This window comes from Xyrauchen texanus, chromosome 13, assembly GCF_025860055.1.
Source record: "Xyrauchen texanus isolate HMW12.3.18 chromosome 13, RBS_HiC_50CHRs, whole genome shotgun sequence".
Lineage (NCBI taxonomy): Eukaryota > Metazoa > Chordata > Actinopteri > Cypriniformes > Catostomidae > Xyrauchen > Xyrauchen texanus.
This window is the reverse complement of record NC_068288.1, coordinates 15,136,661-15,163,173: the sequence shown is the minus strand read 5'-3', so window position 1 is coordinate 15,163,173 and position 26,513 is coordinate 15,136,661. Positions and strand designations below refer to the sequence as shown.

The following is a 26,513-nucleotide window of genomic DNA, read 5'->3' as shown; positions in this document are numbered from 1 at the left end:
AATTAAATGAAAGGACGGTCCTCATGAAACCTGATGTTAGATGCAGAATTCACAGCACAATGTTAACTCCTTTTAATCTGCAAAATATCATCTCTCAGTACATCAAACATGGCAATATACAGAACAAGCAGTTTGTAAATAACTGAATAACAATATTTGATCTTCATTGTAATTGGTAAATCAGTTTGAGAGGGAAGAGACATTTCATATTTTACCACCAAACATGGAAATTGCCCAAATCACAATATCGGGTTAAAGCGTGTATGGAGTATTTGTTGGAGGTGTGCAAGCTCCAATTTCTTTGAGAAAGAAAATGTATTTCTAAAGAAAAGTTGTATTTACAGGGCGACATCATGCATAAACACAAATATTGAGGCATCAAGCACAATGATTCGTCACATTTCTTTTATGTTCAGTTCTGCTCAAAGGGTTAAACTTGCACATACCTTTGATGGAGAAACGTTGAGATCATGAAACTGTGGTCATCAGATGACTGCAGTAATCAAAAATGCATGAATCAAATCAACAAATATTTGGTACAACAATATTTTATTTGAAGTCGGTGTAAGAGCTCTTGCTTTACACACAAAGGACAGAAATAAGATGAATTCATAAATAGCTGTGCTTCAAGTATGATATTCTAGATGTAAATATATCAGATGGATTCCTCTCATCATGTAAGTTATGGAGAGAGATGGTTAGGGTGGCAAATAAAGAGTATCAGTATGACAGGACACGAGTTGGAAAGAGACGGCAGTCCGGGAACATTTAGAATCGGAGCCAGTACATGGCACTTCTCATTCTGTTGTAGTCTGGGAGCTGCTCCACTGGACCTGCATAGAGAACACCACATGCAAGCTTACACTTAATGCTACACAATGCCTACAGTGTCACAGGACAAGTGCCCCTAACAGGAATTGATTATTTATAATCTGTATTTTAGTTGAATTGTTTCTATTTTTTCCTCCCCAATTTGTAACGCCCAATTCCCAATGCGCTCCAAGTCCTCCTGGTGGTGTAGTGACTCGCCTCAATCCGGGTGGCGGAGGATGAATCTCAGTTGCCTCCACGTCTGAGACGTCAATCTGCGCATCTTATGGCGTGACTTGTTGAGTGTGTTACAGTGGAGACGTAGCGCGTGTGGAGGCTTCACGCTATTCTCCGCGACATCCACGCACAACTCACCACACGCCCCACCGAGAGCAAGAACCACATTATAGTGACCACGAGGAGGTTACCCCATGTGACTCTACCCTCCCTAGCAACCAGGTTGCTAAGGAGACCTGACTGGAGTCACCCAGCACGCCCTGGATTCAAACTCACGACTGCAGGTGTGCTAGTCAGTGTCAATACTCGCTGAGATACCCAGACCCAAGTTTCTTTCTTTTGTGAAACACAATTTTGCAGAATGTACAAGATGTTTTTTCCTTGCACAAAGTGGACAATTAAAGTTACCAGCGGCTGTCAAGCTCCAAACAAGAATGCTCATAGAACAGTTTTTTATTTTTGAAAAATATTGCCATCCACAGCAGCATCGCACGGCTTCAGAAGACATCGAATTTTGGTGCTAAAATTTCAGTGGTCTACACTCGGGACGTGCTGTACTCATAAAAATGCTCTGATACATCTGACGAACAAATGTCATTATGTAAGCACTCACCGCACAGATGTAAACCCTGTCATGTCCTAGTGACATTATTAAACAGCAAAAGCTGTGATTTAATGCGATAATTATATAGTTTGCATGTAATTGAAATGAGCGTTGTGAATGTGTGCAGACGCCGGCTGCTCATCGCTGTTAAAACTCCTCCAACACCCCGTCATGAACATCATGAACATCACTCTGTGTGTAGCCGATCACAGCGAACGGAGAATTCACTTTGTAGTGTGAGGCACATACAGACTATTTATTTCAGGAATAGCAGCTTTTGTGGTTTAATCGTGACTTTGAGTGGCGTAGCGTCAGGCTCTTCCAGAGTGGGAATCTGCCGTCAAACACTTCAAAATAAAAGCTCCACAGAAATACATCACTACTGTATAGTTCTGGAAGATTCACTGTAACACTACGAATAATGATATTAATTATAAATAAATAGTATTTTATCTCACATCTGTTATGCAGCACTTTAGTTGTCAAAAATAACTCCAATGTTGCATTTAGGATTGTGCTGTGAGGCAGAGTTGTAGTCGAGACCAACTCACTCGAGTCCGAGTCGAGACCGAGACCAGAGAGGGTTGATTACCTAATTTACTTTTATTTACTTAGTGATATTGGTTTAAAAAAATATTATCAGTTTAGGGGTAAAAGGCCACATAGTAGGTGGTGTTAAAGTAATTTTATTACAATTTGTCAGTATTAAGTGCTCTTGTCCACATAACATCATTTCATTGTACCACTATATACATCCATATAACATTTCTAGTACACATAACATTACTGTACCACTCTATACTGTAAGTCCACATAACATTTCTAGTACACATAACATTACTGTACCACTCTATACTGTAAGTCCACATAACATTTCTAGTCACCAATCACTGGGCGTGTCAATCAATTTAAAGAAATATTATATACACACATTAATAATCATGAAAAATATTTTGAATTGGACTCGAGTGGACACGGGAATAAGTCCGAGTCCTAAAATGTTCGAGTACGAGTCAATACAGAGTCAAAATGCACACGAGTCCATGACAAGACCAAGACCATTAAAATATGGTCTCGAGACCGAGTCCGAGACGAGTCCGAGTCTCGAGTACTACAACACTGCTGTGAGGTTCAGTATAAAATCACTTTGATCAAATGAAAGCGATGACTTCATTTAGAAATTTTTTAAAGTTTGAATTTAAACACTTTTGATCATTAAATTGAAATAAACTGCTGAAATTGAGCACAGAAAAAAAAACAGGTATTGGATTCGGTATTGGCGAGCACTAAAAAAAGAAAGTATCGGTACCCTTACTAAAAAAAATACAAAATGGTGTCGGGACATCCCTAGTCTACACCACAACCAGTGACATTTTACCATTCAATACCACTTAAGATAAAAGTAAAAACAAATATTCTATTGGCCAAACTCGATAAATACAATTTCTGAAGAATATGTGAGCCGAAGAGAGACTCGCTGCCGATATGTCGGCGTTATGTAAACACTCCAGTGACAACATATGGAAGAGGACGCAGTCACAAAGGGTCAAAGCCCAAGTCTCTACGGCATTCTAATCCAGAGATATGATCCCTCTTATCCCGTTTGTGTCGATGGGATTCTTACACGTACAGCACCGTGCAGAAGTTTTAGGCAAAACCTGCATTATTGGCATTACTTCTGTGCGTTAAACACAGTGACATCACCATAAACTAACATCCTATAAACTGTTCGCCGTATTCATTTATTTTTAATAATGGGTGACCTTTCCCTTTAAATATTGAACATACATTTCTCTTAAGATGCAAGATTTCTGCCTGCAGTCAAATATGTTAACGTTATCCAGTGGACAGAATCCACGTGCAGAACAATCATATACTGTATTACTTACTCAACAAATCACACATAAATAAATCTTACAAACACGGACTCACCAACTGCAGACACAGCTGGACATTTGTCATAAATGTATTTCGAGCAGACATCACGAACCATCCTGGGAGTCACAGCCTAGTAACACAAAAAATGTGTAAAGATTACTAGTGAAAATAAAGCCGCAGTGTAGATCCAGTGCACGCTGTGGAGACCGATGCCAAGTGAACATTTCATTGTAAACTTGAAATTGCAGTTGCACAATTTAGATCTTGCAATTGCTGCACCTCCTAGGATCCATCTGTGCATCCCGCTCAACTATCCTCTGGAAACCTTTAGATCATTTAAATGTCCTTTATGATGTATGCTATGTTGACCTGTTTACCTTTATTTTTAAATGAGATTAATTCTCTGATGTAAAAAACCCCACTTTTACTAGTTGAGACAACAGAAGTGTGAGCACCGCTGTTATCTCATTTCTTCAGGAAGTCGTCAGTTGCTGGTGAGATTTGATCCGTGCATGTGTGTTGATTTGTCTGACATATTTTAAGGACATGTTAGCACATGCACCAATGAAACAAACACATCATTTTACCTGTCATTTTCTCAATCATACGGGTACAGTGTTATGCCTTTGTATTTTTGGCTGTGGTGCCACAATGGGCAAAGTGTCCCCTCAAATGGTACGGATGTCTATGTTGATGTCTAAATGCAATTAAATTTGGACTTTCAGAAGATATAGGCTAATAAGTAAATATGAGCCATGCCCTCATATTGGCTATTAAATTATGATTTTAAATACACATGATGACTCAAGTGTCTCTGATATACAGTGTCTGATATATGCCTGAACAGTTTTAAAGCAGAAAATTAATAATAAACCAAATCAGTAAAAACACAAGACCGTTCTCCAACAGTGCCCATGAAAACAGAGCGCAGTCATTCCTTTTGTGTGACTGTTACGAGTCTCAGCTATAAAAATTCAATTTACCTCAATTCTGGCATCCCACTCAGCCAATGGGATCCGACGACCATAGTTGAGGACATGCCTGCCGATGTCATCACAGACAGGTGTGGTTCCTGATGAGAGGAAGAACAGACATGGACACAGTAAGAGAGTGTGTGCATGTGTACAGAAGTGGTTGAGTTTGTCAGATAGAAAAGGAAACTGGGAAGACTGGAAAAACTATCCATTGTACCAAGTTTTGTGATGTTGACAATGCACTTAAAACGTACAAGTCATTTAAGAGCGAAAAACATATTGGCTCATCCTCTAAATGATTTGACGGATCAAAACCTGTATGTCTAGATTCATGCACACCCAAAAGGGAATTTAAGCTATCCCATGAGGTTTCTCAAATAAGCATGAACGTTAAATGACTCATTACAGCGCCACTTTGTGGACAGCGTCATGTGGATGTTCTGGATGTATGTACCGTAAGTTTCATGACCATCAGACACTCACAAATGAATTCATTGGCCGCTGAATTTCAATAGACTTTTAGCACACATTTCTGTTCATTGATTAATAATGTTAGAATATGAAGTTCTGACTTGCTTCATCACATGGCTACAGATGAGTTTTGATGGTTTCTTTGTTGTAGCGTCTCAGATATATGGAGTAATATGGCATGAATCCTAAGATTATCCTGTTGACATATACTTTTGATCGCTTTCTGTCATTGGGCAGTCTAGATGACACATGGCCTACAATGACAAAAACTAAAATTGTAGACAGATGTGAAAATTTGACCAATTCAGGAAAACTATGAAATTTAACTTGTGTCAAGACCAGCTGAAAAAGTAAACTGGTTATTTTCTCTTGCCCTTTTGTTTCTCAGCGGTCATGGCTGACTCATGGGGGCTCGTCCGGGATTTTTGTGGAAATTTAGAACGATTGATTGTTTTCAGCGTGATTTGAACTGATTCTTATACAAACAGAACAAAGAACAATACATATGTACATAATCAATCCCCTTTTAACCCCCAGTAATTCCCCATCTACCTTCCAATCCCCAACAGACGTCTCTGTTTACATTTTTCCACGTAAAGCAGCAGCATACAAGTGCAGCTTATATCGACTTTAAGACCGTAATCACCAAAACAGATGGTCAAGATTACAATAAAAGAACATTTCACTGGTATCATAATGATCATATAAAGAGTGGTGGTGGCGTAGTGGGCACAGAACTGGGGGGATTGTCCCTGTAATAAGTGCAATAGGGTTGGGCGATGTCCCCTAAATTGGCAGTTGACGATGTTGACAGTGAAACATCGCGATGGACGATGATATCGTCGGTGGGGCGGGGGTTGGGGGATTATATAATTTCATATAATTTTCAAAAATTATATGAAAAATTATAATTTCGTTATTTTACTAACCCAACTAATGACTCGTCTGCGCTTTATCAGTAGGTTGCACGACAGGTGAAGCATTTTTTTTTTTAGCTTTCACTTAAGAAGAGTTGTGTCCTTTTATTTTAATATATCTCTTTACATAAATACTATTTTCCACTTAAAAACTATAATTTCGTTATTTTACTATCCCAACTGACTCATCCGGCTTTCCAATAGGTTGCACGTAAGGGGAAAATATTTCTTCCACTTAAGAAGAGTTGTGCACTTTTAAGCACTTTTTATTTTAATATATCTCTTTACATAGATATTTTTTTCTACTGAAAAACTATAATTTAGTTATTTTACTAGCCCAACTAATTAGTAGCCTACTCATCCGGGCTTTTTAATATATTACGCCTAAGAAAAAAAAGTCGTCTTTGGGCAGCCTTCTTGCGAAGAGAGCAGCCACAGCCACGCTCACTGATGAGCAAAAGGTGGAGGCAGAAATGACCATGTAGCTGCAGGAAATGGCCATTGATGGGGAAGAGGACCCGCTGACTTGGTGGAAAACGAACGACAAAATGTTTCCGTTCAAAGCAAGATTAGCACGGAAATATCTGTGCATATGTGCTACCAGTACTCCATCAGAGCGGGTCTTCAGCACAGCGGGTAGTTAATTGTGCTGCTAATTATAAGTGAAATGTTAATGCCGAGTTTCGGTCTGAGTGTTGTTCCCGTTTTCTTGTTCTTTATTTGTTGTTCTTCTATGTTTTAATAAATGGGTGTTATTCATATTCACCTTGTTTCTTTCATTTGATTTGACATTATGGATTTATGGCCAAGGAAATGTTTCTTTAAAAGTATTAACCAGACAAAAGTGATTTGAGGTTCGCTGGTCTGGGTTTATCTTAAACTGCCGCTTCAGTGTATACAAGAGCTATGTGACAATGAGCAAGATTTTCTGAGACACTACAACTACTAATAATTAATTAATAAAGGCTATCTTCTTGTAGCCTACAACATAAAATATTTTAATCTAAATGTACAGTGTAAGACATGTAAAAAAAAGACAAGAAGCTAACAATGTCAAGATCAATATTTGTGTAGCCTGCCTGACACGGTATTTTCACAGACTAGCACGTCACGTCTCTGGCATATACTACAGTATTTAAAATAGCATATATGCATTAGTTATATTCTCAATTTAATTTACAGAGAAATCCCTGCAAAGTTTTTAGGTTAACTATAGAAGAGACTAGGATTAGTGAGTCACACTAGCAAGACTCGCAAAAGGGGGCGTGGCATCACGATGGTGGCTCTACATCGTGATGTTGGTCAGCCATCACGATGGACGATATCATCGTCCATCGGCACAACCCTAAAGTGCACTATACGTCACTTTGGATAAAAGCGTCTCCCAAATGCATAAATGTAAATTGTGTTTCTTAAAAAATGTAAAAATTACATTTTCTCAGCTAGTATTGTGCTAATGCGTATGCACGTTCTTGAGTTGATTGACAGGCAATGATTATATAAAAGGTGTTTGCTCTTTTACCTGTAGAACCATATATGCAAGGTATGCAATGCATAGGGTTGCCATGTAAAGGGCGGCGCCAGCGGCTCACTAAAGGTGGGGCAATCGGCCTCATTGCTAGCCAGTTGGGCTCATTTTACCTCGTTACAACTGTCTTTCAATGACTTCTAAAACATTTACAAACGTATTACTAGTCATCAATATACCCATTTATAACCCCTTAACAAAGGGAACTTTAAAATGTTACCATAACTACACTTAGATCCTGTGAGGAGGAGGATCGGGCTAATCAGCTGAGAAGAGGGATAAATGCAGCCGGATGCAGCAGTTCGAGAGAGAGCCGCACGCAGATGCCATGTGTGTCTTTATGTTTTAATTTTACATTAAATATTACTTTGACTGTTCAGCTGGTTCCAACTCCTCCTTGCCCCTTTGAACCCTGTTACAGATCCTTATTATGTCTAGGACAAGAAGTGAGAACACACAGGACCATTATTAAATGGACCGATTGTGCCCTCTACAGTATAAATACCATACAGACATGAGAAATAATCTGGAATATTACTTTAATAGCCGTATGTCCCTTTCAGAAGTTTTGCTATAAAGAGAAGGTAGAGATTGTGTAGGAGTAATAAGTATGTTTGTATTTCTCACCATTGAGCTGTCCCAATAAGCTAGCCTTCAAAGCATTCTTGGCTCGAGCCACATCACTGTCAGTCACTGTGGTGCACAAATTCATCCTGTAGTACAGAGAGATCATCATGACACTTAAGCACACTAATAAAACACTTCAAATGTGATGAGCATCAAATATTGCTATTAAAACTGCAATAGAGCTGTTCAGCCGTGACATCAATTTATAGGAGAACCAATGCTAATTCCCCATGGGGTCCTGGAGGATTTCCCTTTGGGTTTTTATAATGGCAGTTTTAGATTTATGAGTAAACTGAGGTTGGTGGTAAACATCACTTTAATATGTTTTAAGACACACGGACGCTTTGTTCTACAACTTAAAACACTTTAAAGGAGGCCCTATTATGCTTTTTGGGATTTTACCTTTCCTATAGTGTGTAATATAGCTGTTGGTGCATGTAAAAGGTTAAAGTACAAAGTCCATGCCAAAGGGAGCTACTCTCTCCCACAGACCACACTGCTCCTGAACGACCTGAAACACCTGGTGTCACTCCAGACATTACTTCCCTGACTTGGCTATGTCATTATGTAACACATTTGCATAATGCCCACCTAAGGGCTACTTTAAGCTGAAACTCATTATGGTTAGGGCCGTTACATTTCTGACACACGCTTTAATCGGCTGACCAATCACAACAGACTGGGCTTTTTGGAAATGGGGGCTTTAAAGAGACAGGAGCTACAACAGAGCGTTTCAGAAAAGAGGTGCTGCAGCAATATTCTTGTAGACATAATGTTACATTATGAACCTGTAAATGAGCATAATATGGGCTCTTTAATATCGCAAACATGAATTTTGAACGTGTTTTTTTTTTTTTTTGCTTCAATACGGCATGAAAATTTCCTTTTGAGTTATGACTGTCATTTATGTTTACCCTATAGGTTTAGGACTACAACCTGAACAGCTCTCTATGATAAACATTTAACATGTCATATTGCTGCTGCTTAGACCTCAAGGTTTGAATCCAGGTCGTGCTGAGAGACTCCAGCCAGGTCTCCTTAGCAACCAAATTGTCCCGGTTGCTAGGGAGAGTACAGTCACATGAGGTAACCTCCTCGTGGTCACTATAATATGGTTCTCGCTCTCAGTTGGGCGCGTGGCGAGTTGTGTGTGGATGCCGCAGAGAACAGCATGAAGCCTCCGCTATATCTCTGCGCTAACACCCTCAAAAAGCCACGCGATAATATACACTACATAATATTACATTACTATTCTTTTTTCACAGGATATTAGCATTTTATTATACAATAGTAATTTATATTTTAAATCCTCTGGCCTTTATTACGGCAGTAAATTAAATGAAGAGTTTGTGCGCTTATACCAAATCTGCTGAAATGCTCTAAATCACTTCCGACAGAACCCTGATATCATCATATCAGATTCACAGCCTAAAGGTGCGTACACACTGCCAGTGACATCACGCGCGACAGCGACTCAATACCATTCATTTTCAATGCGAGCCCAGCAACTTCCGGCGACACGAGCTGTCGCGACCGTTGGCGCTAGATGTGGGCGTGTCCAGCGACGCGACAAAGTTGAGACAAGTTCAACTTTATTCAAATGAAGAGCGACTAACGGAAGCGACAGCCAATAGGAGAGAAGACGGGAGAGCTCACGTGATCCTTTCTCTCTCTCTCTCTCTCTCTCTCTCTCTCTCTCTCTCTCTCAGCTCCTGCAGTAACGGAAAGATGGATGAAAGGCTAATTCTTGCTGTTAGAAATTTTCCAGTGCTCTATGATATGTCTCTTCCCACGTACAAGGACATTTTTAAGAAAAATACTGCGTGTAAAGGTGTATCTGAGATCGCGGGGATTTTATGGACTCAGACAGACCGGCATTTGCATTTTCGCCGCAGATAAACCGCCGCTCTGGCAAACAGCACGCCTGGTTTCTCGATCATCTTTGATATAAAGCATTTTATGTACTGATTCCATTTATATTTAGTCTTTTCCATCCAAAATGTTTGTTTTTAGTGGCAAGAAAAGAGATCCAGCAACGGAATGACATCCGTGAATGTCATTTATAAACGTTACTAGGCAACCAGTAGTGGGAACGCCCACTAGCGACTTCACCGCCAGCCACTGGCGACCTGCAGCGACAAAGTCGCTGGCAGTGTGTACGCACCTTAAATGTTTAGAATTACATGAATGTGAAAAAGTGGAACGCTTTATTATCAGTGCGTGCGCGCGCGCACACACACACACACACACACACACACGTGTAACACTGCACACGTTTAGAGAATGTGTTTGGAAAGAGAGCCGTGTGCTGTGCATGCAGGCAATTGATTATTTAATTTAATTGCAGCCTTTTTGTGGTTTAATGAGCCTCTCAAGGCCATACTGCAATTGTGATTTTATTTCATTCAAATATCCATCACATCATATATGCAGCAGATAGTCAAAAGTTCACAGCTAACCAACAGCAAAGCAAAAGTCATGCCAGTGACTTACCAAGCATTCTGAGCCCAGTGCATCATGTCCTCTATTTTATGTTTGTCTGTAACGAAATAAATGCCCAGCAGTCCGGTGTCACTGTACGAGGAGTGAAAAGCCTGGAAGCTGTGACACAGGTCGATCTCTGCAGCCAGACGAGCCAGACGACTGCTCAAGTTCTGCAAACACAACATATAAAGACAGGCTTTATTAAATGCAATACTTCCATCATACATTTTATTTAATAATAATCTTGCACGGCTAATTAGCACATTCAACTTTTAAGACTATTACTCATGTATAGTCATTCTTATACACACTACTGGGTAAAAATTTTGATTTCCAAAGCATAACAATCTTCATCTGAACAAGCTCAATATCACAACTATACGAATAAATCACCCATGTGAGTTTATGGAAACCTCAATATCTCGTCTCAGGATGGTCCTAGCTCATTGGAACAAAAACTGATCTCTAGAGCACATTACAAGGTACGTGGACATACATAAACATTTTGCACATTCTTGTTCTTTAGATGTAGAACGTCAGTCCTAATGTAATGCTCAAGATTGCTCAAAGTTCCACTTTTAGGGTCAGTCTATAATGGGAAGGGTTCAAGTCTCAGTCTTCATGTTTTAGGTGGGGGACCCGATAGGAACCTGAAATAGTCACAGAAATAAGTCCTCTATGGTCACAGTCTGCTGTAAAAATGTTGAGTTTGAGAGTCCACTGGTTACAGAGCTAAAGCCTGTAGAAATCTGGGGGAAAACATACTTTATTCATGTGTTCTGAGAAATGAACTGAGGTAATAGAAGCACAAGATAACAACATTTCTTAAGTTGCACGTCTAAGGAACAAGAATATGCAAAATGTTTATATGTACCTCGTAATGTAATCTATAGACCATCCTGAGACGAGATATTGAGGTCATTGACAAATAAAGTTGTGACCAAAATATTAAAGAAATCTGGTTTAAAACACGTGTCAAGTTTGTAGACATGTAATCTTTTAAGTTCATGTTTTTATACATTCTTTGTAAAACAAGTGCATTGCATTTTATAAAAAAAAATTATTTAATGACTTTAAATGAAGTGGTAAATGGTCTGCACGTATACAGCGCCTTTTTAACCTTAGCAGTATTCAAAGTGCTTTACACTGTGCCACACAGACACACACACACACACACACACACACACACACACACACACACACGCACACGCAAGGTGCTAGTCTGCCATTGGGAGCAACTTGGGGTTCAGTGTCTTGCCCAAGGACACTTCGGCATGTGGGCCAGGAATCAAACCGCCGACCCTGTGATTAGTGGCCGACCTGAGCCACAGCCGCCCCGCTTTAAAAATGTCATGAGGTGCAACCATCAAGTATTCAAATATTTTCCTTTCGCCTTGAATACACGAGAACATCTTCATTCACTTCAAAAACATTTGCAAACACACCTTTCAAGATACAAAATATTTTTTTTAAATATCATGAATTTCAATGTGAAGAATATAAATAAATTCAAATGACCTGAACCAAATGTGCCTTTTACTTAAAATGACACAATTATGATTTGTTTTTTAAATCTTCACACACAGCATTGTGGGTCTAAAGACATCATCTGTATTTTCACACATGACTTTGATTTGATGGACTAATGTTTGTAAAATATTAAACATTTTAAATTAGGGTTAGGGACCAAAATAATACAATATAATTTGTAAAATGACATATAATGTACCTATGAAAAGATTCCCTGTTATTAACAGCATTATCTGGGACATCTGTATCAATACCCAGCCCTACTGCAGGAGATGGTAGTTTTACCAAAATAATAGGCTCACCTTGCCACCCCCAAATGTGATGTCATAGCTCCCAATGATGGAATTGGCCACCATGAGTGGCACAATATCAGGACTTGTAGCTCCAGCTCCCTCGACAGCAATAGCAACGTGTGCTAAAGGTATAGCATCATCACGCATCCGAATCTGAAAACGAGACCGGATCAGAAAGACAGAAGGTCAATCAATCGATCAACACAAGTAAAACCACAAACACAAGCCTCACACATATCTCAGACCTCACTGCCAGTGAAACGGCACGGGGACAGAATAGGGACAGCGTCACTCTCATATTCACAAGACACCCCACTGAAGTGTTGCTCCGCCAGAGTCACGAGCTCATCATGGTTCACCCCTGCAGCAGAACGGAGAGGGTCATTCATGACAACACTTTTGCTTGACATGTTTGAGAACGGATGAAATTATAACTGCAATACCTCCAGCAGCAGCCAAGACCATGCGAGGAGCTTTATAATGACTATTGATGTATTCCACCAAATCCTGACGAGTCAGAGTTCTGCAGATTACAGAGACACATTTATATTCTGTTAGGTGCACATATCATTAAAATACATAATGCACATATTGTTATGGATTTTTATTCTGCTATACATCCAATATTTTATCTACTTTATTATAGCAAGAAAAAAATAGCACCAACTTTGAACAGAACACAGTACAGGCAGTACCTGACACACAGGTAAAGGGGCGTTCACACTACCCTCTGAGCACACACAGGAGGGCTTATGATGTGATACAATTGAACACAAGGGTTTTAAACCTGTGACTGTGTTTTGATACATCCCATTATTAAGTTCCCAGTAAATGAGTGTTATGAGTGAGTCATTAATCAATGGAAGTGAACAAGAACGATTCATTCACACAAACAATTTCAAATCAAATCACTTTACTGTCACACGACCATGTACACGAGTGCCTGCCTGATGGTAGCAGTGAGAAAAGCCCATGACTCTGGTGTCTCTGATGATCCTCCGAGCTTTTTTCACACACCACCTGGTGTATATGTCCTGGAGGGAGGGAAGCTCACCTCCGATGATGTTTCTGGCAGTTCGCACCACCCATTGCAGGGCTTTGCAGTTGTGGGCGGTGCTATTGCTGTACCAGGCAGTGATGCAGCCAGTCAGGATGCTCTCTACAGTGCTGGTGTAGAACCGTGTGAGGATTACATTTACATTTATGCATTTAGCAGACACTTTTATCCAAAGTGACTTACAGTGCACTTATTACAGGGACAATCCCCCCGGAGCAACCTGGAGTTAAGTGTCTTACTCAAGGGCCCAACAGTGGCATCTTGGTGGTGCTGGGGCTTGAACCCCCGACCTTCTGGTCAGTAACCCTGAGCCTCAACCACTGAGCCACCACTGCCCCAGAACAGAGGATGTGTTGGTTCATTCCAAACTTCCTCAGCCGTCTCAGGAAGAAGAGGCACTGGTGAGCCTTCTTCACAACAGCCTCAGTGTGGACGGACCATGTGAGTTCCTCAGTAATGTGGACACCGAGGAACTTGAAGCTGCTGACCCTCTCCACCGGTGCTCCATTAACGGTGATGGGGCTGTGTTCTCTGTCTTTCCTCCTGAAGTCCACTACAAGCTCCTTGGTTTTACTGACGTTGAGGGAGAGGTTGTGCTCCTGACACCAGCGTGTCAGAGTGTGCACCTCCTCTCTGTAGGCTATTTCATCATTGTCAGTGATCAGACCTACCACCGTCGTATCGTCAGCAAACTTAATGATGGTATTGGAGCTATGTGTTGCCACACAGTCATGTGTGTACAGTGAATACAGTAGGGGGCTGAGAACACAGCCCTACGGGGCTCCAGTGTTGAGGGTCAGTGATGAGGAGATGTTGCTGCCCATTCTAACCACCTGACGTCTGCCTGACAGGAAGTCCAGGATCCAGCTGCACAGCGAGCTGTTTAAGCCCAGAGCCCGGAGTTTCATATCAAGCTTGGAGGGCACTATGGTGTTGAATGCTGAGCTGTAGTCAACAAACAGCATTCTCACATATGTGTTCCTTTTTTCCAGATGGGAGAGAGCAGTGTGTAGTGTAGATGCAATGGCATCATCAGTAGAGCGGTTGTTGCGGTAGGCAAACTGCAATGGGTCCAAAGAGGGGGGCAGAACAGAGCAGATGTAATCTCTGATTAACCTCTCAAAGCATTTGCTGATGATGGGGGTCAGAGCAACAGGACGCCAGTCATTTAAGCAAGTGATTGTGGCTTGCTTCGGTACAGGCACAATGGTTGATGTTTTGAAGCATGTGGGGACTACAGACAGGGAGAGGGACAGATTGAAAATGTCCGTAAAAACACCTGCCAGTTGATTCGCGCACGCTCTGATGACACGGCCCGGAATGCCGTCTGGACCCGCAGCTTTACGGATGTTCATCCGTCGGAAGGATCGGGTTACATCCACAACAGAGACGGAGAGTGAATCAACCTCTGTAGCGTCAGCAGCGAGTGCTCTCTCCGTGAGGGCGGTGGTATTGTCCTCGAAATGAGCATAAAATGTATTAAGCTCATTCGGGAAAGAGGCAGCAGTGTTCATGGAGTATTTATTCAGTTTATAGTCTGTGATGTTAATTCCCTGCCACATGCTTACTAGAGTCAGTGGTGTTGAACTGTCCTTCAGTTTTGTGCTGTACTGGCGTTTGGCTGCACTGATAGTGTTACGGAGGCCATAACTGGCTAGTTTATGCTCCTCCACGTTCCCGGAATTAAAGTCCTCGGTAACAATGAACGCAGCCTCAGGGTGCGCGGTTTCCTGCTCACTTATACTCCCATACAGTTCCCTGAGTGCCCGGTCTGTGTCGAGTTGTGGGGGGGATGTACACAGCAGTGATGATGACCGCTGTGAATTCCCTCGGCAGCCAGAATGGTCGACACAGAAGCATGAGATATTCCAGGTCAGGAGAGCAGAAAGACTTGATGAAATGTACGTTCCTCTGATCACACCATGATTTGTTGATCATAAAACATACACCACCACCTCTGCTTTTACCAGAGAGGTCTTTCGCTCTGTCCGCTCGGTGCACGGAAAAGCCCGTGATTTCGATGGCCAAGTCTGGAATCTCCACAGCCAGTCAGGTTTCTGTAAGGCAGATAACGCAGCAGTCCCTCGTCTCTCGTTGGAAAGAGATCCGCGCTCTCAGCTCGCAGAGCTTGTTGTCCAGAGACTGAACATTTGCCAGTAGTATACTGGGTAGCGGGGGTCGATTTGCACGACGTCTTACTCTGATGAGAACGCCGGCTCATTTTCCTCTTTTCATTCTGCGTTTCCGCGGCCGGGCAGCCCAGACAAAGGGCTCCGCCGGCGTGTTTGTAAACAGCGGGTCGGCATTGAGGAATTTGAAGTCCGGTTTTCGATGTGTAATTGTAAAACCAATGTCCAAAAGCGTTTGGCTGTCGTAAACAATAAGGCAGACAACATCCAAGACAAACAAACAAAGAACTGTAAACAAAACAAACAATAAACCGCAGTGTTGTAACGGAGCTCGCAACGCAGCAGCCATACTCGGCGCCATCTTGAGTCCAAATAATTGGTCAATGGCACCATCTAGCAGTCTGATATGTCTCAGGAACAACTGCACATTCACGTATACACATCCCGGTCTCAGAAGCGGACACAACCGCGCCACCATGATGACCTACTAAGCAGTGGGAATTGGGCATTCCAAATTGGGGAGAAAAATTATTTAAAAACAAACATTTACAGAATTACCCTTTCTTGAAAAAAAAAAAAACTAAATAAATAAATAAATCAAACGTTGCACTCGTTTTATTTTTTTCCGCACTTATGATCAGTTTCATCACGTCCCGGAGCCGTGCGATCAATCTGCACTCGTGCTGAGAGGGGCTGATGTAATCATGAAACAGCAGCTCAAAACAGTCTTTTCAATGTTACAACAATGTTTAAACAAAAAAAGTTAAAAAAATGTGTTTTGATGCAGCAAGGTTTCTCAGTTCATCCATCAGATATTTTAACCACTTCTGGAGTGGCAAGTGGAATGACTAGTTTCTAAAAACCACTAAGACAAACTGTGTTGAGAATGACCACTATCGTGTGGTATCGTGATACTTCAGCTGGTATAGTATCGTAAGATATGACTATGGTATCGTGCCAAAGCTACATTTATGTATTTGGGAGACGCTTTTATCCAAAGGGACTTGCAGTGCACTTATTACAGGGACAATCCCCCCCGGAGCAACCTGGAGTTAAGTGACAAGCTGTTTCGGGCATTGAACTATGGATTGGCATGACATGCGCTCAACCATTACACTGAAAACCGTATATGATGCATCATATGCATATAGTGTACATAACCTTAGTTACATTAAATAGAATGTCAAACAGTGAGTCATGGGTGCAAGTGAATTATGTATTGAGGTGCATACATGAGGGCGTATATTAGACATACAGAGGGGAGCGTGTGTCCTGAAAGGTTGAAAACTGCTTTAGGGGACACTTCTACACAGTTTAATATGAAGAACCTCCAAATATTGACAACGTCCTGGTGTCTGTGTGCATACCTGGCATTGGCCGAGGGACCAAGAACACTATGGGCCAGGGGAGTACCCTGGAAGGCGGTGGCATGGAGCAGATCCAGACAAACATCTTGCAGGCTTCCTTCCACCTCCTCCAGCTCTCGAAGCACCACACCCCTCTGCTGCTCCATCTCAGCCTCACTCAAAGATGAACTCTGCACCACCTCTGACAGCAGCTCCACCGCTACAGGAACACAACACAGAACGTGACAAAGCTTTTATTTCACCAAAGATAAAGACAAGACGAAAGATGCATCATGACGATAATGATACGATTATAATTAAAGCAGTGTTGAAATATGGCTGCAAGATGTCAGTTTAAAACAATCAAGACAGAATAAAGTCAAATATTCCACTCGTGGTATGTTGGGGATGTTCCTGGACAGAAAGTGCAGAACACAAGCAAACGGTCAGATGTCCATCTAGTTGTTTACATACTCCAACAATTAAAAATAGTGCTGATAGGCAAAAGAACAGTTTGTTGAGCAGTTACACAATAAAACATCAGGAGCCACATCAGCGGATGAAACGCATCTTCTCTTCAGAGTTGAAACATGTCTTTTATATTTGACCTCACATGTAAGTGTAATAAAACTGAAAGGAATCTTAAAGGGATAGTTCAAATAAAAATGTAATTTCTCTCATCATTTATTCACCCTCATGTCATCCCAGATGTGTGTGACTTACTTTCTTCAGCAGAACACAAATGAAGATTTTTAGAAGAATATTTCAGCTCTGTACGTCCATACAATGCAAGTGAATGGTGACCAGAACCTTTAAGCTCCAAAATGCACATAAAGAGAGCATAAAAGTAATACGACTCCAGTGGTTTAATCCATGTCTTCTGAAGTGATATGATAGGTGTGCGGGAGAAACATATCAATATGTAAAAAAAAAATGTACTGGGTAGTGGGGGTCGATTTGTAATGTTGGCAAGACAAAATTTCAGTTATTTTTTATTTTTTTTACTATAAATCTCCACTTTCACTTTTGTTTTTTTGGCGATTCACATTCTTCATGCGTAACGGCACCTGCTGGTCAGGGCTGGTCAAAGGTGGAATTTCTAAGTAAAAAGGACTTTAATATTGACCCGATTCTCACCCACACTTATCAAACCACTGGAGTCGTATGGAGAACTTTTATGCTCCCTTTATGTACTTTTTGGAGCTTTAAAGTTCTGGTCACCATTCACTTGCATTGTATGGACCTACAGAGCTGAAATATTCTTCTAAAAATCTTCATTTGTGTTCTGCAGAAGAAAGAAAGTCACACACATCTGGGATGACATATTGTTATTTGTAACACATCAGTATAAAGAAAGAGAGATTTATTTGAATGGTTTAACTGTTTGCTTTCTTACCTTTGGGCAAGTCCTTGGCAAGGGTCTTCATGTAGTACGCCGTATGTTCACGGGAGGTGTATGCACTCAAGTGCCCTCCTATTGACTCCACTGCCTGTTCCAGAGCAGACTGTGGGTGCTTCTTGGTTCCCTTAAATGTGAGAAAGGATGGAAATGGAAAACATGCAAATGAGTGAAAGTTTCTATTCATATAATCTACATATTACACATTCATTTAAATTCATGCAAAATGCCATGTGACGTTAATGAACACGTATCTGATGACGTAAACAGTCTGTCATGTTATATTGCTGTAATATAATACTTATTATAACTTGGTTGCTAATTGATGGTATATACTTCTGTTGAAGCATCAGTCTGCATTATTTCAACTTCATGTCCAAATTGTGTTTGATAGTTCCTTGTGAACAACTACACAACACATGGTGCAGCAATCACAGAACCAAGACCACCAAACAAGCACGGAAGTGATCGCCCACTCCCATGATGCACCATAACGAGTCAGTCCCATTTACCTGTTCAAATTCTTCTGTTAGAGAAGGACCGCCTACATTCCAGCTTGAGGTCCTTTTTGATCAGAAACAGTGCAGGTGTAACTTTTTAATTGACTTTTTAAAATTACAACATTTCTTCTTCCCTGAATTATAAACAAAAAAAGGTGGCACTTTTTTTTATTGTATTTTTTTTTTTTAGATCTTACATATAAATTTATAGACTTCACCATTAATTTGCATATGCAAATAAACTAATTTCAGTAAAAATATGAGAATGTATCATGTGTTGAGGGCAGATTGCTGCCATCTGGTGGGAAAAGTAAAATAACATGACTTGAACATGTTATGACAGTAATAGCCAGTAGGTGGCAGCAGTGTTTTATGCAGCTGCAGGATGTTGTAATCGATGTAATCGACATTTCCACAGACTGTGATGACGCGTTTCCGCCTTATTTATCAGAGTTAATCTAGCAAACTTTTCTATATTATAAGTGTTTTAAATATTGAGTGTAAATGTATAACGTTGTGCTTATTGTTATATTACCTGTAATTAGTTTTAAAAACTGAATGAGCACAGCTGTGAGGGGGTTCAATTACAGCTGCTGAGAGAGTAACAGTACATTTGGCATCTTCTCCCATCTGAAACTCTCGTTTCTTTGAGTTTCTTTGCATTTATTATTTTACACAGCCCACTGTCTGAATGCAGTGCGTGATGCGGAGGACATCAGAAAATACTGTTTGCAGAACTGTTCATCAGGTGATACTTTAGACCAGTGGTTCCCAACCCTGTTCCTGGAGCCCCCAACACTACACATACAGGATATCTCCCTAATCAAACACACCTGACTCAACTCATTAGTGGGACCCCAAGGCCTGAACTGGGTGTGACCGTAAAGGAACATACACAAGATGTGCAGTGCTGGGGGGCCTCCAGGAACAGGGTTGGGAACACAGCATTTTCTGTTTCCTGTATGGTCAATGATATTTCAGAAGGGTGCATCCTTACTTAGAATTAAAGATACGTTATGAAGAGTGTGTTGGATAAGTCTCAATAGCTTGAAGTTTGTAATTAGTTTCAGGACATGTGTCTCAGCAATAATTAGAGAACGGGACTACAAGGAATGTTATATTGTATACTTTGAAAGCCAGATGCTCCAGGAAAAATCCAGCACCGTTATTCTTCTCCGACTCATAACGACTCCCACTGCTTATCCAAAGACCAACCTGCAAAACACAAAAGCAACGTGAAACTATAACGTCAACATTATTCTGTCGTTGTGGTCGACTGCAATTGTCAAAATTAAAGGACTGATATTCAAAAACATTTCCGTTTTCTTCAGTCTCGCATTTGTCTGTTAGTTAAATGATATTTGACATGTCTGACAGATCACTGTAAGTGAAGGGACTTTAAACATTACAAATCATTCAATGACAACAAGAGAGGGGAATGCTTACAAGCCCAGTTCAGATGTACACATGTTTGGAAGTGTCAAACAACTGCTGAGTTGATTCGTGGACCAGTTAATCTCGATTTTTCTTACATTTTAGTTTTGACCCCTTTTGAAGCAGCACTGCTACAGCCATACAAACATAAGCTTCACTTGACCAATTCATGCGCTCAAATACTTCACATATTTAATATCCAACTTCACCCCTACATGTCCCACTGTTACTGGAGAAACACCACTGACCGGTCGATATTGTAGCCTAATAATTTCACCTCTAACGTAACTGGTTTAGGGTTCTAATCCGTCCTATTAATATAACTTCTAAATAAATATACATTTAATAAAAATACACATTTGTTCATTTTGCTCTGTGATGTCATTAGACCAGAGCGTGAGTGAAGTATGCATGTGGTCACTCAACACTATTAAGAACAGCTCTTTTTACACGGTCTCTGGAATACTCGATTCTGATTGGTCAATGGCGCCATCTAGCAATCTGATTTGTCTCAGAAACAACTGCACATTCATGTATACACATCCTGGTATTTGCCTCTTGCTTCTCGGATCACCGTGCGATCTCTAAAAGCTAATAAAATAAACAAATTGTTTCATGTGCATTTATTTCTTTATACGGCAAGTAGTCTTGTAATTAGATACATAATGATCAGTTAGACATTATCCCTAACGTAATAACATATACATCTGTTTCCTCTGTATGAGATACACCTCAGACTGCACTTTAATGACACCGGTAAGCATACAAATTAGCACAGATGTTACCACACCGACACATCTGGTGCTGCAATAAGGGTGTTATTGGAACAGTTCACTCAAGGAACAGTTCACTCAAAAATGACACTTCTCGCATCCTATGCTCAATAGAGATGCACCAATTGCAATTTTCTTGGCCGATTTCGATTTCCGTGTGACCTGCCGATACAGATTTTTTCAGATTCCGAGTTTCTTTCTAAGAACTATTATTGACCGCATATACAAACAAAATCTACCTTTCTTCAATGCAACATTTTAATTTCATAATAAAATAATTAAACATTACAATTTCCCCCAAACTGCACTAAGTTACAGGATCTTCTCTCACTTAAACAACTCTCAAAATAAAGTGCTCTGTGACTGGAGGTAGAAATAACAATTAACTGCAAATTAGTTGCTTTATATAACAGATGTCATTTTCCACTATTTTTATAAATGGACATTTTTCTCTTTATTACTCGTCTAACAAAACAATTATTTAGGTTTATGACCTCAATCTGGCAACCTACAATCCATTTGCACTGTTGATATCCGCGCAGGCAGTAGACGCGGGATGTTAAATCAAGAATCACTGGTAGATGGGAGAGGAAGACTCAGTTTTTATCACCGGAGCACCAGCTAAGTATACATGTACATTTAACAACAGCTGGATGGAAGAATTGAATTTCATATCCCGAAGCCATATCGACAATGCCCACACCTTTTGCAATGTGTGTCGCACTGATTTTAATATCGGACACGGTGGGAAAAATTACGTTAAATCACAACGGCACAATTTGTATGTATTTAGCCTGCCTCTGCCATCCAGCACCCCCCTTCCCCTCCCGGATTTGTGTACCCAAATGTTGACAGATAACAGGCTGTGTGTGTGACATGACACGAGATTAAACAACTCGGGCAACGCGACGTCAGAAAGTACCTCATACTCTGTATCGAGGAAATTTATCAGATTTCTGTCCCTCTGTCCTCAACTATGGAGAACAGCTGGTCATCCAGGGACATGAATTACATAATTTTCCTCGTAATTGCTTTGGTCTTTTCACTGCTCATTCCAAGGAATGATAGGAGAGGCTGCTGACTTGTGACTCTGAGCTCTGTCTAGCTTTAGCCGCTTTCCCTTTTAAGCTTCTTTTTTAAAATGGGCATGTTCAGCTGGGTGATGGTGTTATAAATGTCCAATTAGGTTTGTTGTTCTGAAAGTTATTGTGGTGGTTCCCCCATAGTTTACTTTGGCCTTACAATTATTACACATTTTGAACTTTATATATTCTTCACTCACAGTGAAGATCTTCCACTTCAATTACATGTGTACATGCGGCTGTGACGTTATTGCCTGTGCCGCTGGCAACAAAACGGACCGGCTTGGAATCGGAAAGACGTGAGGCTGACCGGCAGGTCACCGATCCGGCCGAGCATGCGGAAAATTGGCTAATTCCGGTCCCTGGCCGGTCGATCGGTGCTTCTCTAATACTCAACCTATGAGGTCTCAAACTTACGACTTTGTTCTGAGGAAGACAAACAAGATGTTTTGGCGGACATACGATGTGAATATACTGTATACAACACAAGTCAATGGGGAGCAACACTTCCCAGCTCAAATCACGATCACACTTGGAGACTGCAGATGGCAAGATTTATAGTAAAAAAGCAGTTACGCTTTGGTCTGATTGTAAAACTGATGGTATCGCTTTAAAAGTCAGATTATAGCATATCATGAGTATGGATTACCTTCATGCGGTCTTTATGTGCCTCTTGGAGCGTGGAAGTGTTGGATCCTAATTACATGCATTGTATCAAAATGTCACTCATTAAAATATCTTGTGCAGAATAAAGTTATGGGAGTTTCTGAAGGCTCAATGAGGAGTATAATGAGAGAATTATAATTTTGGGGTGAATGATTCCTTTAACCTCCTGAGAACCGAGCGTGACCGCTGTGTGCACTTTCCATTCACCTTCTTGATTTGTAACTTGTAGCCCCTAAGAAACATGCAAAATATATATATATATTTTTTTTTTTTTTTACTATATACAGTACGTTTCCAAAACCAGTGTAAAAATACAGGGCTTCTTCAGACCAATTGGTCATCTACTTGAAATTTTTGGACGTCCCAAAGTCAGAAACTCGTACAAACCACATGTTAGCAATAGATGCGTACAAAATCAGAATTAAAAAGACAATGATTTAAATGAATAAAGCAAGTACGTACAGTGCATGTGGCCTGGTTGGTCTGTTCAGAAGCAATCCTCAAGCCATTGTTTAGGGTGGTGAGTTGAGTTTCTGGAGCACCCAGCAGACTCTGCGCATAAGACACAGAGGCATGTCCTCGCCTCAGAGACAACAGAAGAGGCTGTAAGAGACATATACACATCAATATAGCGGTCAATTTAAGAAAGCACGACAGAAATAAATGGCAATGATTCTGTCCTTTCAAATTCAGGGTCACAAACACACATTTGACTCAGAAACACAATCATCTCACACATGCAGCTACAGAATACGAGAGGGACTTCCATGTGTTCAACTGTATGCTGAACTCAAACGACATAAAGCTCCTCTCTCTACTTGGATGGGGAAAGACCAAAATCTACAAAATGGTTGATCAAGATTACGATTAAAGATCATATTTCTATTCGGCAGTAATATCGGACAACACTGGAATGAAAAGTAGTTTGTTTACTTCAGATCAGGCTAGAAATCAAATCTTTCAGCCGTTTCAGCTAATGCGCATTCTCAAGCGTAACCAGAAGAGGCTTTTTAATAAAACCAGTCGTCTGTGCTCGACCGATATATCGCAAAGGCCGATAAATCAGATAATATTTGGTATTTTTCAATTACCGGCATCGGTCGATAAATGCTCCCTTTTCGGTGATTACTTCCTCAAGCTGTGCCGAGAATCAGCAGCTTGCACGTGAAGCGGTCGCCGGAGACTTTGGCAACATGATGTAAATATGACGACAATTATCAATGTTTGAGATATCCAATCATGGCCGCTCGAACACACTGACAGAGACGTTTATAATAATTAAGAGCAAACACACAACACACACATAGTGCGGCTCAAAAGTCAGATTCTAAATCTCATTGGAGCCGTTCAGGATCACTGAACATTTCCGAGCCAGACCTTATTTTACTCCCATTAAAAGCTTATAATAAAAACGCATTTGGACATTATGGGAGAATCAGAACGGCTCAATTACAAGAGAAATAAGATGCAAATGTAAATCTTTCATACACAATGTCAGATTTGATTGATTTCAAAGCAGCAAAATTTAGAGCTGGAACATTGTGAAATCATGCTATTGATCACGCTTAAAGACATGGATGCTTCATGTTTACATTTACATGTATGCATTTGGCAGACGCTTTTATCCAAAGTGACTTACAGAGCACTTATTACAGGGACAATCCCCCCAGAGCAACCTGGAGTTAAGTGTCTTACTCAAGGACACAATGGTGGTGACTGTGGGGATCGAACCAGCAACCTTCTGAGTACCAATGTATTATACAGAGCACTTATTACAGGGACAATCCCCCCGGAGCAACCTGGAGTTAAGTGCCTTACTCAAGGACACAATGGTGGTGACTGTGGGGATCGAACCAGCAACCTTCTGAGTACCAGTTTACCAGTTATGTGCTTTAGACCACTGTACACCACCACCACTCGATCAATGTTCATTGATCAAACTCTGCATGTCTCACGGTTATGAAATATACTGTGATGCTTAAAGAACTGCGTTTAATTAGAAATATGTAGAAGAAATCACTTCGACTTTTGAAACACACATTATATTTACATAAGAACTAAAACAGAACGTTCCATAATGGTCATTTTTACGATTTATTTTTGGTTGACATTTTGTATTATTGTTCATGTCTAAACGTTGTAGAGGGGTTGATGGACAACAATGACTGACATTAATGCAGCACAGCATTAAAAGTGTTTAAGTGCAGAAGATCTCTGTGTATGGGATTGAACACATTATAATTAACAGATGTCAAAACACAATATGTGCCTTTATTTTACTGAACTCGCCATGTCTGTGACGGACATTTGATCCGCGTGTGTGTGTGCGTGTGTGTGTGTGTGTGTGTGTGCGCGCGCCCAACTTAATCAACGGTCATTCTGTGAACCGACTCAACATATCATTTCCTTAATTATTACACACATATATGCGCGTTACTGATTTGAAAAGTTTTCACTTATATAATGTAAAAAACTTGATAAGATATTTTATTTACTACAAATGAAGAGAAGTCATTGATTATTTGGAATAATTTACTTTAAAGCTACAATATTAAATGTTTTTAGTTTTGAGTGAGTACACCATCAACCGTCTTCCAAACGGTGTTTTTGCTGCACCCTGATTCACTACAGTAAGTGTACACTAGAGATTTTATTTACCGCTGTCGGGACAGATTTGCACAACATCGCAGACATACGCAGTCCTTGCGTGTTTACATCATGTCTGTAAAGGTAATCTCCATCCGCCACAAGAGCCGAATCACAACTGATGTAAAGTGTTCCTCCGGAAGTATCTCGAGAGGGACAAACATATATTAATGCATATTAACGTCCAGCGCTGAAGTACAACGAGGAACACATTAAATAAGTCCATATTATTTGTGATAATGAGTTTAATTTTAACGGACTGTTGACTGATTTAGGCTGAGCATCTCTGGAGGATATAACGGTTAATGGGAACATTAGGAGAATGTTCTGCAAACCTACAAAACATTCAGGGAACCTAAAACTAATGTCCAGACAACATTCTGGGAACCGAAAATTGTTAGCTGAGCATTAAGGTGAACGTTCTCCAAACCAAAACGTCTATTTACACAATAATAATAGTAATTATTATATAATAGTAGCGTTCATACATCGTTAGATTGAAGCCACCCTAAATTAAACTTTATTAAAGTCTCGGACACACAACATTCTATTCAGTATATCGATGTATTTGACAAACAAAACCATTGTGAAAGAGACTGAACTGATCCCACATGCCACAGACTCTTGGATAGGACTTTAATTATACCACGAAAAGAAAAGTCATAAAATAAGAACATACAGTGATATAAAGGCGCAGAACATGAACCGAACACATGAACAACAGATGACAGGATGACCTTGTCAGTGTAAATGCCGGATTAAGACACACGAAACATCTGTACTTCAATAAGAGTTACTAAACGACCTGCTTATTGAACTGATTAAATCTGTTAATTAATCATCTCAGACACACAGAACTGTGACCTTCATCTTATCGGAGCATACACAATGTCAATGACAGTCACTGCGGATATTGAGAATATAGTAATGATCGGGGTGTTTAAATATCAAGTTCTCATTTGTAAAAAGCCCGAAGGTTATTTAATGTCATGATTAGTTTGTTTATTTACTTACGTTGCGAGTTTTTGCAACAGCTCGACCGATGCACCACATGGACGCCGACATCTTCAATGCACAAAGATCAGTGGTCACGTGCTTCTTCTTCCTCGTCTTTATTACCGGCACATT

General features: G+C 40.4%; 1 protein-coding gene across 1 annotated transcript; it reads right to left on the bottom strand.

Annotated features, from left to right (window-relative positions):
- Positions 1-383: 383 nt before the first annotated feature.
- On the bottom strand, positions 384-26,513 carry LOC127654034 (cytochrome b-c1 complex subunit 1, mitochondrial). Its single transcript, XM_052140978.1, has 13 exons — positions 26,400-26,513; positions 23,202-23,342; positions 19,913-19,999; positions 18,282-18,411; positions 16,907-17,105; positions 12,797-12,876; positions 12,599-12,714; positions 12,363-12,506; positions 10,540-10,700; positions 8,047-8,132; positions 4,513-4,601; positions 3,584-3,659; positions 384-833 (listed from the first exon to the last, which is right to left on the bottom strand). The coding sequence occupies exons 1-13, from the start codon at positions 26,448-26,450 to the stop codon at positions 769-771; spliced, it is 1,425 nt and encodes a 474-aa protein (XP_051996938.1). The 5' UTR covers positions 26,451-26,513; the 3' UTR covers positions 384-768.